At 43.1% G+C, this 16,554-nt stretch overlaps 1 protein-coding gene across 1 annotated transcript in view; it reads left to right on the plus strand.

The window, feature by feature from the left end:
• Positions 1-16,554, plus strand: part of ITGAE (integrin subunit alpha E) — a 183,438-nt gene that overhangs the window by 117,882 nt on the left and 49,002 nt on the right. Inside the window, exons 12-18 of the mRNA XM_088453654.1 lie at positions 6,917-6,984; positions 8,315-8,453; positions 9,589-9,731; positions 11,522-11,662; positions 12,767-12,982; positions 13,354-13,484; positions 13,662-13,786. Coding sequence (XP_088309780.1) covers positions 6,917-6,984; positions 8,315-8,453; positions 9,589-9,731; positions 11,522-11,662; positions 12,767-12,982; positions 13,354-13,484; positions 13,662-13,786 — 963 coding nt within the window. The remainder of the gene's footprint in view (positions 1-6,916; positions 6,985-8,314; positions 8,454-9,588; positions 9,732-11,521; positions 11,663-12,766; positions 12,983-13,353; positions 13,485-13,661; positions 13,787-16,554) is intronic.

Genomic DNA, 16,554 nt, shown 5'->3' on the forward strand with positions numbered 1-16,554 from the left:
AACACCTCACACCTCACAATAGTGTTTTTATGTCCAAAAGGTTTCACCGAGGTAGCTGGATGACTATGCTAAGCGACACGAGTGGGCGGCACAAACACGTGACCCATCTAGGCATGAAACTGCAGTGGCAGACAGAATGGCAGTTTGAAAAACTAGGCCCCAAACTGTACATAATGCAAAGAAAAAAAAGAGGTGCAAGATGGAATTGTCCTTGGGCCCTCCCACCCACCCTTATGTTGTATAAACAGGACATGCACACTTTAACAAACCAATCATTTCAGCGCCAGGGTCTGCCACACAACTGTGGCTGAAATGATTGGTTCGTTTGGGCCCCCACAAAACAAGCTGGCAATTAATCTGTCCCTGCACAAACTGGCTCTACGGAGGCAAGATGTCATCCTCATCCTCCTCATCCACCGATTCCTCACCCTCTTCAGTGTGTACATCCTCATCCTCACAGAGTATTAATTCGTCCCCGCTGGAACCACAGGTCCCTCTGTACGTTCTGGGGGCTGGTCTCCCTGGAAGAGTTGATAATTCATTTTATGAACATCATCTTCTCCACATATTGTGGAAGCAACCTCCTACGCCTTTCGCTGACAAGGTTCCCGGCTGCACTAAACACTCTTTCGGAGTACACACTGGAGGGGGGGCAACTCAGGTAAAATAGAGCCAGTTTGTACAGGGACCTCCAAATTGCTTCTTTTTCCTGCCAGTACAGGTACGGACTGTCTGACATGCCTACTTGGATGCTGTCACCGATGTAATCCTTTAACAGACAGACGCACGCTTGTCGCTGCTGCTTTGAGGATGCAAGTGCGGCTACAGCCCACACAATTCACAAAGACCGAAAAAAAAAGAACAATATTTTAATTGTTTGTGTAGCACACTTTGAGGGTGTCACCACCCTTTAACAGACAGACGCACGCTTGTCGCTGCTGCTTTAAGGATGCAGGTGCGGCTACAGCCCACACAATTCACAAAGACAGAAAAAAGAAGAAGAATATTTTTATTGTTTGTGTAGCACACTTTGAGGGTGTCACCACCCTTTAACAGACAGACGCACGCTTGTCGCTGCTGCTTTGAGGATGCAAGTGCGGCTACATTGCACACAAGTCACAAACACATTAAAAAAATAGTTTTTTATTTTTTGGAGCACTTTGAGAGTTACACCACCCTTTAACAGACAGACGCACGCTTGTCGCTGCTGCTTTGAGGATGCAAGTGCGGCTACAGCCCATACAATTCACAAAGACAGAAAAAAAAAGAACAATATTTTTATTGTTTGTGTAGCACACTTTGAGGGTGTCACCACCCTTTAACAGACAGACGCACGCTTGTCGCTGCTGCTTTGAGGACAGTATCATATGCAGTGACAGTAGACTTGTCAGAAATTGTTGGCACGTCCTTCAGTCCGGACCAGATGTCCAAACCAGCCCTTGACTTATGACACAGGCGCACACTTGGCGCTGCTACTATGTTGATGCACGTGCGGCTACATCGCACACAAGTCACAAACACATTAAAAAAATAGTTTTTTATTTTTTGGAGCACTTTGAGAGTTACACCACCCTTTAACAGACAGATGCACGCTTGTCGCTGCTGCTTTGAGGATGCAAGTGCGGCTACAGCCCACACAATTCACAAAGACAGAAAAAAAAGAACAATATTTTTATTGTTTGTGTAGCACACTTTGAGGGTGTCACCACCCTTTAACAGACAGACAAACGCTTGGCGCTGCTGCTTTGAGGACAGTATCATATGCAGTGACAGTAGACTTGTCAGAAATTGTTGGCACGTCCTTCAGTCCGGACCAGATGTCCAAACCAGCCCTTGACTTATGACACAGGCGCACGCTTGGCGCTGCTACTATGCTGATGCACGTGCGGCTACATCGCACACAAGTCACAAACACATTAAAAAAATAGTTTTTTATTTTTTGGAGCACTTTGAGAGTTACACCACCCTTTAACAGACAGACGCACGCTTGTCGCTGCTGCTTTGAGGATGCAAGTGCGGCTACAGCCCATACAATTCACAAAGACAGAAAAAAAAGAACAATATTTTTATTGTTTGTGTAGCACACTTTGAGGGTGTCACCACCCTTTAACAGACAGACGCATGCTTGTCGCTGCTGCTTTGAGGATGCAGGTGCGGCTACAGCCCACACATTTCACAAAGACAGAAAAAAAAAGAACAATATTTTTATTGTTTGTGTAGCACACTTTGAGGGTGTCACCACCCTTTAACAGACAGACGCACACTTGTCGCTGCTGCTTTGAGGATGCAGGTGCGGCTACAGCCCACACATTTCACAAAGACAGAAAAAAAAAGAACAATATTTTTATTGTTTGTGTAGCACACTTTGAGGGTGTCACCACCCTTTAACAGACAGACGCACGCTTGTCGCTGCTGCTTTAAGGATGCAGGTGCAGCTACAGCCCACACATTTCACAAAGACAGAAAAAAAAAGAAGAATATTTTTATTGTTTGTGTAGCACACTTTGAGGGTGTCACCACCCTTTAACAGACAGACGCACGCTTGTCGCTGCTGCTTTGAGGATGCAAGTGCGGCTACAGCCCACACAATTCACAAAGACAGAAAAAAGAAGAATATTTTTATTGTTTGTGTAGCACACTTTGAGGGTGTCACCACCCTTTAACAGACAGACGCACGCTTGTCGCTGCTGCTTTGAGGATGCAGGTGCGGCTACAGCCCACACATTTCACAAAGACAGAAAAAAAAAGAATAATATTTTTATTGTTTGTGTAGCACACTTTCAGGGTGTCACCACCCTTTAACAGACAGACGCACGCTTGTCGCTGCTGCTTTAAGGATGCAGGTGCGGCTACAGCCCACACATTTCACAAAGACAGAAAAAAAAAGAACAATATTTTATTGTTTGTGTAGCACACTTTGAGGGTGTCACCACCCTTTAACAGACAGACGCACGCTTGTCGCTGCTGCTTTGAGGATGCAGGTTGAATCTAGACGGGATTTGGAACCGGGGACACACTACCTCCATCAATTGTCTAAATCCCACTGCACTAATGGCGGATACCGGACGCACGTCTAACACCAACATAGCAGTCAAGGCCTCAGTTATACGTTTTGCTTCAGGATGACTGCTTTCGTACTTCATCCTCATCGCTAGGGACTGTTGGAGGGTCAATTGTTTAGTAAAAGTAGTGATGTTCCTACTTCCTCTCTGGGATGATGAACAACTCCCAGCAGCAGCAACAGCACTAGGAGGAAGTGGTTCTTGATCTTTCCCTATTTTATTTTTATTTGAGAAAGTTTGGTCCTCCATTTATGTTATATTGATATATACGTGCGGCTAAAGCGCACACAAACACAGAAAATATTTTTTTATTTTTGCTGGAGAGTAGTGCACTTTGTGGGTTACACCACCCTTTAAGAAATGAGCCAGCCGGCTCTTTACTTATGGGACAAAGGCGCACGCTTCGCGCTGCTCCTTTGTTGATGCACGTGCAGCCACAGTGCACACAAGTCACAAACACAGAAAATATATTTTTTTTTGCTTTGGACTGGAGTGTACTTTGGGGGTTACAGCACCCTTTAATGGTCAAGCCAGCCGGCCCTTTACTTATGACACAGGCGCACACTTGGCACTACTTTGTTGATGCACGTGCGGCTACTGCGCACACAATTCACAAACACAGAAAATATATATTTTTTGGGTTTGGAGTGTACTTTGGGGGGTTACAGCACCCTTTAACGGTAAAGCCAGCCGGCCCTTTACTTATGACACAGGCGCACGCTTGGCACTACTTTGTTGATGCACGTGCGGCTACTGCGCACACAATTCACAAACACAGAAAATACATTTTTTTTTGGTTTGGACTGGAGTGTACTTTCGGGGGTTACAGCACCCTTAACGGTCAAGCCAGCCGGCCCTTTACTTATGACACAGGCGCACGCTTGGCACTACTTTGTTGATGCACGTGCGGCTACTGCGCACACAATTCACAAACACAGAAAATAATTTTTTTTTTGGTTTGGACTGGAGTGTACTTTCGGGGGTTACAGCACCCTTAACGGTCAAGCCAGCCGGCCCTTTACTTATGACACAGGCGCACGCTTGGCACTACTTTGTTGATGCACGTGCGGCTACTGCGCACACAATTCACAAACACAGAAAATACATTTTTTTTTGGTTTGGACTGGAGTGTACTTTCGGGGGTTACAGCACCCTTAACGGTCAAGCCAGCCGGCCCTTTACTTATGACACAGGCGCACGCTTGGCACTACTTTGTTGATGCACGTGCGGCTACTGCGCACACAATTCACAAACACAGAAAATAATTTTTTTTTTGGTTTGGACTGGAGTGTACTTTTGGGGGTTACAGCACCCTTAACGGTTAAGCCAGCCGGCCCTTTACTTATGACACAGGCGCACACTTGGCACTACTTTGTTGATGCACGTGCGGCTACTGCGCACACAATTCACAAACACAGAAAATATTTTTTCTTTGGTTTGGACTGGAGTGTACTTTGGGGGTTACAGCACCCTTTAACGGTCAAGCCAGCCGGCCCTTTACTTATGACACAGGCGCACGCTTGGCACTACTTTGTTGATGCACGTGCGGCTACTGCGCACACAATTCACAAACACAGAAAATAATTTTTTTTTTGGTTTGGACTGGAGTGTACTTTCGGGGGTTACAGCACCCTTAACGGTCAAGCCAGCCGGCCCTTTACTTATGACACAGGCGCACGCTTGGCACTACTTTGTTGATGCACGTGCGGCTACTGCGCACACAATTCACAAACACAGAAAATATATTTTTTTTTTAGCACTTGGGGGGAGCACCCCTGATGGACAGAGCACCCCCTGGACAACACTACAGCACCCCTTTAGGACTGGGACACTGCACAGGACTTTGGAGTGGACACAGCCCCTATGGAGAACTGACTGCAGAACACAGTCCAGCCAGCCCCTATGGACTTTGAAGTAGTGGACACAGCCCCTATTAACAACAGCAGCACAGCACAACACAGCCAGCCCCTATGGACTTTGAAGTAGTGGACAACAGCAGCACTACACTACACTACACTACACAGCCCTAACTCCCACCCTCCCTCTTCACTGTCCACAGCCGAGTGAGAAAATGGCGCCGACGCGGGTACCTTATATAGGATCCAAAACCCACGAGACTCGGAAGGCGGGATGATGACGTTTTGCCTCGATTTCAGATCCGAGTCAGGCGGGAAAAGTCGAGCCGGACTCGGATCGGGGGGGCTCGGGGGGGTTCGGATTTCAGAAATCCGAACCCGCTCACCCCTAATTATAATGGTTCTGCAGTTCTTCCGGCTTGACTACTTCCACCTGGTACAAAATATGCAGCTCCTACACTTCCTGTTTATTTTCAATTGCTGTTACTATTCATGGCTAAATTAATAATTTATTAATAAAAGTTTGACTTGGATCTTCTCATCAATCATCTAATTCGGCTCTAGCAAATTAAAAGGGAAGTTCAGGAGCAGAGCATTGAGTTCTTATTCAACATACAGTATATGCTGCTCTTTATAATTATCACAACTTTAGATATCTCTCAGGATTATAATAAAGGGGTAGTCGGTATTAGAGGTTTTACAATAGGCATACTTGACAACATTTTAATACTCTCCGTGAGTCTGAAAAGGAGATGTAGCTAAACATTTAGGGGACGGGCTCTTTATGTCATTAGGCCCCGTTGCGGTAAAATGCTGCGATTCAAGGGGTCAGTGAGACGGTTTGGTGCTAAAATGACGCATTTGCGTTCCTTCTCACGGACTCACGATTCTCAGTAATTAGCTTCCCGTCCTGCCCACCTCACTATGAAGTGGGTGGGATGTGGGAGAATCCACCCACTCTTTCGGAGGTGCAGGGGACTACAGGAAAAATCAGGAGTCACATGCAATTTCTGGAAGAGTAGGTAAGTATGACAGTAGAACAGCTTTACCAAGTTAACTAACTAAACAGGGACAGCTATTTAAATAACATCTTTGGAAGCAGTGATGATTGTTGAATCACTACATATAAACTAAAATTCTACTTACACAGCTCAAGTGTGGCCAGCCCATGAAGAGGGCATAATTAACACTTAACAAGCTATAGTCTGCCTCATACAAAGTGCAGTGTATATAATACTTCAGAAATACAGTATTTGTAAACTGTAGCCAGTGATCACAGTAAGTCATTACATGCGGCAGTAGGGCTGAATGTTTTGTTATTTTTAGATGTCGGACTATTCCATAATCTCAGTCCCCTGCTCTGCGGAGCATGTCTGGATGAGTTGCAGAAGAACCTAGCAGTGTGCCTGAACATATATGTATGTTCAAATTGGTCTCCTTGTACTGTACACTGACTAGTGTGTCTAATACAGTATTAATAATTAACTTGAGTTGTCACGAAAAAAATAAACATTCCAAAATATAATCAGTAGGAGATAGAACTGAGCTTTTTTTTTAGCACACATTACCCTACCTCATGTAAAGCCGCCTGTCTCTTCCTTTTGGCAGCTGCTCTCTGGTCTAGTGCACTGATTGCTCAGATCCACTGCTGTCACTTGGCATACACAGAAGCTCCATTCCATCCCATATAGTGCTAGTAAAATCATATTATATACTGTTGCTATTGTGGTTAGGATATAAGCCACAGAGGGGGGTATCTAACAACTGACATACCAGAGGGTTCTGGATGGTGATGCTCCCATGCTCAGTATTATTCTTGTCTGCAATTGTATTAAGTACAGCTGGACCAAGTCAAATAGAGAAATGTTAAACCTGTGCAATTATTCTATAATCATGGCCCTGATATGTATTTTTAAGTTTAATCCAACTTTATTTACTGAACAGGCTTGTATATCTATATTGTTGAATCCTAGTGCTGTATAACTTTGTTTTCTACAGGTACTAAAGGTGACTCATTGGAATTTGACTTGGCACAAACTGGTTTTGCAGTTCATTTAAAGGACAAGGTACAAATCACATCTAAAATCCAAATATTCAAGAAAATAATGTGTCTTAAGTAGCCAAAGTAGAAAAAGACATGGAAAAAAAAACCTGTCTTCCAAAGGCTGGTACCCGGAGGTGTAGGAGCAGCAGACTTAGGGGTCTATTTATCAAGCAGTGAATAACGTGGAGAAGTGGACCAGTGGAGAAGTTGCACATAGCAACCAATCAGCTCCTGCCTATTATTTTATAGACTGTACTTGATTAATGCTACTTCAAAACTGATTGGTTGCTATGGGCAACTTCTCCACTGGTTCACTTCTCCACACTTTCCACTGCTTGATAAATAGACCCAGGGTCGCCATCAGGGGTGGACTGCCGGGACCTAGTACCGGTTCCGGAGAGAGAGGAGGCCCGGCTGGCAGCGGCGAGGCGTGCACGGTGCCGCAGGCAGGGAGTAAGAGCATCATTGCTGTGGAATTTCAACTATGAACTGGAGCCGGCCGCAAGCTGCCAATCAGGAGCGTCCGCTTCTGATTGGCTGCCGTTCCGCAAGCTGTGATTGGCTCGCGGCCAGTTCCAAAGTTCAAATGCTGCAGCACCACTGATGCTCGCGGCCGGCTCCAGGCCATAATTGAAATGCCACAGCCCTGATGCTTTCTTTCTCCCTGCCTGCCGCCTGGTGCATTCCTTGCAGCTGCCAGCCGGGCCCTCTCTCTCTCAGGACAGAAGAACAATGAAAAAAGCAGGTATGCTGACCCTGCCCTGTGCCCCTCCTTTCTTGTCCAGCCAGCCTTCCCTGCACTGTTCCCCCCAGTCCAGCCAGCCTGCCTTGCCCCTCCCCATGGCCAGCCAGCCTGCTAAGTATAACCAACCTGCCTTCCCTGCCCCATCCCCAGTCCAGACAGCCTTCCCTATGCCCCTCCCAGTCCAGCCAGCCTGTCTTTCCTGCCCCAGTCCAGCCAGCCGTCCTTGCGCCCCCCCATGTCCAGCCAGCTTGCCTGTCTTTTCTGCCCCTCCCCTACTGCCCTTTGCTCCCCTAGTCTAACCAGCCTTCACTGCCCTTTGCCACCCCAGTCCACCCTTCCCAGCCCAGTGCCCCCCTTGTCCGGTCTTCCCTGCCCTGTGCCACCCCCCTCCACCATGTCTAGCCTTCTCTGGTTTACACACCAATTGATGCAACACCCCTGGAATAGCTCCATCCGCATTATCCACAGCTCTGCCCAACTCTGCACAATACCAGCTGTAATTAACAAAACAAACAAGCAAATATGAATTTCCCTCTGTACTCCAAGTATCATGAATGAGTGAAGAACTTTATAAGCTCTGAATTAACCATCATTGTTTTCTATGCAGCACACTCTGATGCTTGGTACAGTCGGTGCCTTTGACTGGTCTGGGGGTTTGATGATTTATGTCACAAATACAGAGCCACATAAAGTGATATTTCTCAACGAGTCATCTGAGACAAAGACAGCAGCCTACAGTTACTTAGGTAAAGTACACTAAATAGCATGTTACAGCAACTTTATTCTTTTTAATTGCTGGTTATTGTTAAGTTATGCTCATCAGTGTTGTTTTCACATTTGCTAAGCATAGTTTGTTTTACTGTACATTAACTTGCAAAGTATTCCAGAGCTTGGCCCCGGCCACTAATGTACTCTTCCGCAGGTTTTACCATGGCGGGTGGTACATATAGTGCCACAGGGTGTGGTATGACTGGTTGACATTTAGAAGGTTGACACCAAAAGATTGTCAGGTTCTGAATGTCGACAGTCAAAAGATTGACATGGTCATTAGATCGATATACAATATATGTAGACATATTTAGCTAAACATGGTTAAATGGTCGACTCATTCAAAAGGTCGCCATTAAACACGTCAGTACAAAAATGTCGACCTATGGTTTTTTGGTTATTTTAGCCTAACCCTAGCTACCAAACCTAACCCTAAGCCTAACCATAAAAATCATCAAAAAAACATATGTTAACATTTCAGTGTCGACATGTTAAGTGACAATCTTTTAAATGTGTTGACCACTTAACCATGTCGACCTAAATACATGTCTACATATTGGTGTTCGATGACCATGTCAACTTTTGACTGTTAACATTAAGACTGTGTCGAACTAATGACCATGTCAACCTGTTTAATGTTGACCAGATTATTTGCCATTATAGGTGGGACTAAAACAGAGCAAGTCATCATCATTTACATGTATACTTGCCCCAAGGTTTATAGATGATCAAAAGATGTGTTTCCTAAGAGGCGTATATGAAGATACTTTAAACTGAAATTAGAATATTTTGTGTGCTTGCAATTACTGTATGGCACTTGCATGTACATCAACCCATTCCATCTGCCTCTACACTAAGGGGCCACAAGCCCCTTTTAGTTTAACTGTAAACTTGGATGAACGTATTAGTGCATCCTTAGTGTGTCAACCTGCAATTTGACCTGATGATAAAGAACTTACACCCAAATCAGACTAATAGTTCAGTGACAGGTTTACTTTAAATTTGATAAAGTTCCAAAACAATGTAGACGTAAAACTAGACAACGAGGAGTGCTGTTGATAACACTAGAAATTAATCACAAACTTTTCCTTATTTTGCATGGTCCTGTGGCAGGATACAGTGTAAGTACAGCACAAGGGAAACGCTCATCCCTCTATATAGCTGGAGCACCAAGACATTCCAATATTGGGAAAGTCATAGTCTTTGAAGAAGATACTACATCCTATAACCTATCACAGATCCTAGAAGGAGATCAGGTACATTATGGTTTCACAACTAACATCTGGATAGATTGCTGAAAATAATTGTGTGCTGTTTCTATATTCTCGCTGGCGTGACAGTGGGTTTCCTCAGGGCACTCCGGTTTCCTCCCACATTCAAAAAATATACTGGTAGGTTAATTGGGTCCCAACAAGAATTAAACCTAGTGTGTATGTGTGTGAGCATGTGATAGGGAATATAGATTGTTAGCTCCACTGGGGCAGGGACTGATGTGAATGGACAAATATTCTCTGTAAAGCGCTGCGGAATATGTGTGCCCTATATAAATAAGTGGTAATAAATAAGTAAATAATAAGTAAATAAAGAGCCTAATGCAAATTTGAACACATATTGGTCAGAAACGTTAACTGTAAAAGCCACATTTACAGTACAGTATGTGCATATGTTCAGCCAGACACATCTCACGAAGTGTCACACTAGCATATGCGACTGGACTGGAGAAACAAGGGCAGCGTACTTGTAAATGCACATTAGCCTATACTGTATGTTCACACTATAGTAATATAATTACGTGCCATATACACAGCAGTGAATAGTGGGCCTGATTCCAAGATTTATGCTAATGCAATAGCAACTGCGTTCTCTTATGGATCACAATTGCAAAAATATGCTAAAGTCTTCAAATGCTTACACATACTTGCCGACTATCTGGCTGCTCCTTCCGGGAGGGAGCAGCCAGATCGGCAGGGCAGGGGGCGTGGCTGGCAAAAAGGGGGTGTGGCTGACTGGGCAGATGTAAATTTGCAGGCGTGACGGGGCGGGGCCACGCAATCGTGTCATTTTGACGAGATTCAGCGTGAACCACCGCCCCTCCCCCCCGCTGCGAGGGTTTAACAGGTACTCGCGGGGGGCCGGGGGGATCGGCGGGAGTCGGTAGGCTTGCCTGCCTTTCCGAGGGGCTGGGAGCTGCACCCATTTATTGGAAGGCTCCAGGTTGAATCAGGAGAGTAGGCAACCCTGAGCTTACCCGAGTATAGAGACTCCAACTGCTGCCTTCTCATATCCGTCCGACTACGTGTATCAGTGTAAACATCGGGAACATCGTCACAGATCGGGCAGCCTCGCAGCTTCTGAGTGAAGTCTGACCTGTCAAACACTGAGGGCTAAATGTAATAGACTGCGAGCCGACACTGCTGCAGGAATACATGCAAGAATGCCCGTATTTTTAAAGCAGCGAGCATGTTAAAGGCTAAACCAAGCTGGTTTAGCCTTTGACATGCTTGCTGCTTTAAAAAGTTACCAATACTGGCAATTAAGAAGACCACACAGTGAGGGGAGCTTTTTTTTTTTCTTTTACATTACTATTGCTTGCCCACATCCAAAATGGAACACTCTGATCCAGCCCGGACCTTCCACCAGACTTTGCTACCTTTCTACTCACCACTATCTTGACAAAATGTCCCATGTGCTCACTGCTAACCTGTACAACTGAGCTCTTCTTAACACCATAATAAACAGAAAGGCACAAAAAATGTAACATTGCATTAGCGCTGTGGTTCTGCATTTTAATACCTTTATAATTTTTTTGTTTACACCATTATTACTGTTTAGAAACAAATACCATTTAAGGATGTAGGGAAGTTACATTTAAATACTGTATGTTAACTATAAGGCGGCACAAAATAACAATGATTTTAAAATGTTCTCAAATATGAGGTTTTTATATATATATTCTTTTTTTTTTAAATGGATTTACCCTTTAATATGTGTTTATTAATAAGTATTCTACATTACAGTTGTCATTTGTTTTCATATAAAAAAATAGCTTGGGTCCTACTTTGGACATCAGCTCTGCACATTGGATGTCACGTTAGATGGCTTCACAGATTTCCTGCTGGTGGGGGCGCCGTTTTACCACGTCAAAGGAGAAGAAGGGAGAGTTTACATTTATAAGCTTAGCATTGAGGTAAAAAATTTAATTGTGTCATGTACTATGCAGCATGTACTATCACATTCATTTTATAGGCAAAATAAATATTGTTTACTGATGCTTATTATGGGAAGAAAGGCAGTTATCTCTAAGCATAGATGTCTAGGATATATATTTGTACCCACACCACCTAAACAATATATTTATCATTAGTTTACAACCTGAGGGTTTATACTGAGTAGGGTAAACAACACTAGAATTAGGTGGGAGTACGCCCAACAGTGAAGTCAACCAGTATACAAAAATAGCCAGAAGAAAGGCACAATACTCTTATAAGGGACATTCCAAGTATATATTTAAAAATGTACTTTAAATAATATGTATTAAAAATTATATACCTCAAAAATAATATTATGCGCATAAAGACAGATACTCATAAAGTGTAAGGATAAAGTCCTAATATAGGGATAAAAAACATATCCAATGCTAAGAGAGGATTTGCAGAGAGGTGCTGGTAAGGTGAAACAGTGTAGTGAAAAGTAGGTGAAATATAGTAGGAGTTGGAGTAATAAAAAGAAAACAGTAGAAGACTCAGATTAAATATATGGCATTTATACCATGTAGCTCCAAAAATAATAATACCTCCTCAAATACCCACTCAATATTTATATATATTATCTTAGAGGAAGGTTAAGGAACCCTCAAGCTATCAGTAAATCCAATATTAATTAGTGCTTATAGTGGTTACACATCACCATATTTTGATTTGAATAATCAATATAAGGATGGGACTGTCATAATATTATACCCCTGATACATCTTGTACATTAATGATTTTATATAGTTTCAATAATCATTATGTCTACCAGGGATAATTGGACTTACGTTGGTGTATTAACCAGTCAAAATGATCAAAGCATTTAGTCTAAATAGACCACAAAAGGGTAAAAAATCTGCAATTAATATAGTAAATGCTAAGGTGGATCCAGAATGTTCCATATGTCCACATGAGGGACAAATAGGAAAACAATTATGCAATGTACAGTATAATTACATGAATACATGTTTATTATGGTAAAATGTTAATTTACTCAATTAAATGATGGCTTTTTTTACAATAAACATTTTATTTTTGAACAGGGTACATTTAATTTTTTTTTAAAACTGGAACAACAGTACTATGCATTTGCAAGGTTTGGCTACTCGATAGCCAATATCGGTGACATCAATCAAGACGGATACCAAGACATTGCCATAGGAGCACCTCTTGAAGGGCATTTTGAAAATCCTGATTCATTTGGTAGTGTTTACATTTACAACAGTGATGCTAAAGGCATCCACGCCATACACTCTCAGGTACGCCCAAATATTTTTATTTATACAAGACGTAGGTAACCAGTGGCTACCCAGTTGCTGTGGAGCCATCTAGCCAATGGTGTGATAGCATTAACAACACTGCAGACTGTTTGAAACAGGCAACTAGTCTGTAAGAAAGGAGAGCAGTGCTGGACTGCTCTCCAGGTAAGAATAACTTAGTGTTATGCCATCATTTTGTGAACACTTACTCTTCCCAGAATAGACTATTACGTATAAAAAAAAAAATATATATATACAGTATATATATATATATATATATATATATATATATAATGTATAATACAATATTACTCTTCCCAAAATAGAATATTAAGTATAAAACATATATATTATACAATATTCCATTACAGAGAATTACAGCTACTGATCTCAAACAAAAGTTGCAGTTCTTTGGACAGTCAGTGGACGGGGGCTTGGATCTTACTGGAGACGGATATCATGACATATCAGTTGGATCCTTAAGAAATGTTATGGTACTTCGGTAAGAGAAATAAACTTTATGTATTGCTTAAAAATAGAAATGGAGGGACTGCAGCAGATATTGGAGATAACACTGTTGCCTGGTCACATAGAACACCCACAAAATATATATATTTTTTGCATTTATTTTAGATTAAATGTAATAAATACATTTTTGTATTTTTTTATTTGCCTACAGGTCTCGTCCAGTGGTTACAGTACAGGCCATTCTGCATTTTGAACCTGATCAAATTCCTCTAATTTACACCAATAAAACTTTGCAGGCTACTCTGTGCTTTACCATAACACCATTCAATAAACCAGGTAAATTCATGCATGTTCTTTCTGTTCATAAATACTTGTAAAAGAAAGTACAGATTTATAAAATGAAATCATGTTTACGGAGGCATTATTATTTTTAACATAACCTTGTTAACTACAATCTAAGTATTCATAATCTCCTCTACCATGTACATTGTATAAAGTTATAGTGATATTTTATTACAGTGATAAGGGGTCAGCCACCAGATGCACAGCAATGACTATGGGGCAAAATAACTAAAGGGCCGGTACTGGACTGACCCCACCCACACACACACTGCATTGCGCCCTGGGTGCAGCACTATTTGCACCGCTGTCCATGCAGTTCTGTCTTAGAAAGCTTATATTTGCAGGTCCTTAATGGTGATGCACAATGTGCAAATATATGTGATGATTATGACATCAGCATGTAACCAGCATCAGGGAAAAGAGGGAGCTGAAGGTGACATAGAGGCAGCGGGGGTTTGGCAGGATATGTGAATCTTGAAGTAGGACTGTTTAGCAAGTAAAAAGAGCTGAGCTTTTGGAAGAGAAGAATCATTTGAAGTTGAAAATTTTGACAAGTAAGCATGATTTCCTCCAGAGGTACTCAACAGTGCAAGAGCACTTTTTGAAGAAAGCAGGTCAAAGTAGTGCGCCAAGTTTGGGGAGAGGACCATTGTATGGTGATCGTGACTGCTGAGGCAGCAGATTTGAGGGCAGTGGTAGGGTATAGTCATAGAAAGAGACAGCTTGGTTAGAATAGGAGAGGGTTGTCATGGGGGAGAGAAGGGAATTTATAGAGGTGGATACACTAGTGTTATCCAGAGCATCACTGCTCCTCCTAGTGAGAGTAGTCATAGGGATGCAGTGAGGGGAAGGTAAGTGCTGAAGTTGAGGAGGTGGTGGTTGGAGAAAGGAAAGGGAGAGTTGACCATGTTGGAGACAAGACACATGTGAGACAAAACCAGGTTAGGGGAGTGGACATTGATGTGGGAGGTATCAGAGAGGTTTATTTAGAGAGGCCAGAGTCGAAGAGGGAAAAAAGTTTGAGACAGCAGGATTGGAGGGAGCATTAGTTTGGATCTTAAAGTCCCCCCAGAATGTGAGAGGGGAGGTCAGAAGGGTGAGAGAGGGAATGATAACAGTGCGAGTCATGATGAGGTAGTAAAAAAGGGCAGTGGAGGTAAATAGAGAGTGAGGGAATGGAAGCAGGGGTAAGATGGGGTAAAGGGAAGTAGGGTCGGACTGGCCCACAGGGGTACACCCCCTCCTCTAGGGGTGAAGCAGGGTCATAGATGAACTTGGGTGCTTGATTTGTTTCTATGAGATTACACTAAGATTAGCCCTCCTGCCAATCAAAGTGGGTGGTGCTGACACACCCCAGTCTCTTCTTTTATAAAGGGCCCTGTTCTTGCATTTCCTCTTTAATGGTTGGCCGGGTCCATCTGTTTTGGCAGACCAGACACCCCCTGGTAGTTGGCCACACCCCTTAAGCTTGCATTACCTGGTGAGCTCTTCATGCCCCAGTCCGACACCGAAGGGAAGTGAAGAAGAAGGAGAGGATATCTGAGGCAGTAAAGATCAGAGGGGTATGGGTCGTTAGAGTGGAAATGGAGCAAGGCTGTAACAGAGGAAGAATGACAAATGTAGTATGGTGGTCAACTGATAAGGGGAATCATAGTATAAGCAATGACTGCTTAAGCAGAGCAAAATTGTAACATGATAAAATAGTAAAGTTAAAACAGCATTATAAAACAGTAAATAAAAAGTAGTAAAATTAATGACACAAGTTATTTAATAGCAAAGGCAGAGACTTTATTGTTGCAGTTGCTTAGTTGTGTTCAGTGATTAGTACTTGGATGGTTAGATAAATGGTACAACAGGGAGGGAGGCAGATGGGTGACTGAAAATAAAAATAACTGTCACATAACATTGCTGCTAGGTAAGTCAATTCTGGGATCGGGATCCCGGGATTTAATGTGAAAAACACTGAGATTTGAATCCTAGGATTGGTGCCTCCAATCCCAGGATTTTCGGGATTAAGCTGCACACAGTGCATCTTCTCTTCTGACCAGGGGAAGCGCTGAGCACTAATTCTGTTGGCTTAGACGCTGCCCCCTGGTTCCTACAGTTGTGCGGTTGCGTATGATGTCATAGGGGCCACGCTGCATAGCCGCACACCAGCCCGCCCCTTATACAGCTGTGGGCGCCCACCCTGGAAGAGTGTGGGCGGCTATGTTAAGCGGAGGCCTAATTTACTAATCCCTGGAGCTGGTCCCTGTCTGACTCTGCACCTGAGGAGAGTGGCGTGCCGGAGGGGGAGGAGGAGGAATGTCAAGTAAATGTGTGACAGTGTCATACACACTGTCTGTCACACACAGCATAGTTTTTGTTAGTGTAGGCCAGTGGTACTTCGAAAAAGTATACAAAAATAATATTTTCATTGATCAAGTCAGTCCCAGGATTGAAAAAATGAGGCGGGATTGATCCCATACTTGATTTTGGGATTGAGCTTTTAGCTTTGCATCTCTGCCTCTCTAGAAGTCCATACTTTTGGCGGTTTGAGAGGCCTCTACTCTATTAAAACCAGACTCAAGACTTACTCCCGCATTTCATTAACGCCCCTTTAGTTTCTCAGAAAAAAAAATGGTTAGCTCTCTTTTCCCTATTCTTTTAGTACTTAAATTTATTTTGTATCATGTAGTTTTTAAATCTGCAAATGTAGAGAACTTTGAGTCCTATTAGGAGAAGACAAGGGAGGAGAGTGGCGAAAAGCTGTCATGAACAGT

Source organism: Taudactylus pleione, unplaced genomic scaffold (genome assembly GCF_031769625.1).
Source record: "Taudactylus pleione unplaced genomic scaffold, aTauple2 ptg000585l, whole genome shotgun sequence".
NCBI lineage: Eukaryota > Metazoa > Chordata > Amphibia > Anura > Myobatrachidae > Taudactylus > Taudactylus pleione.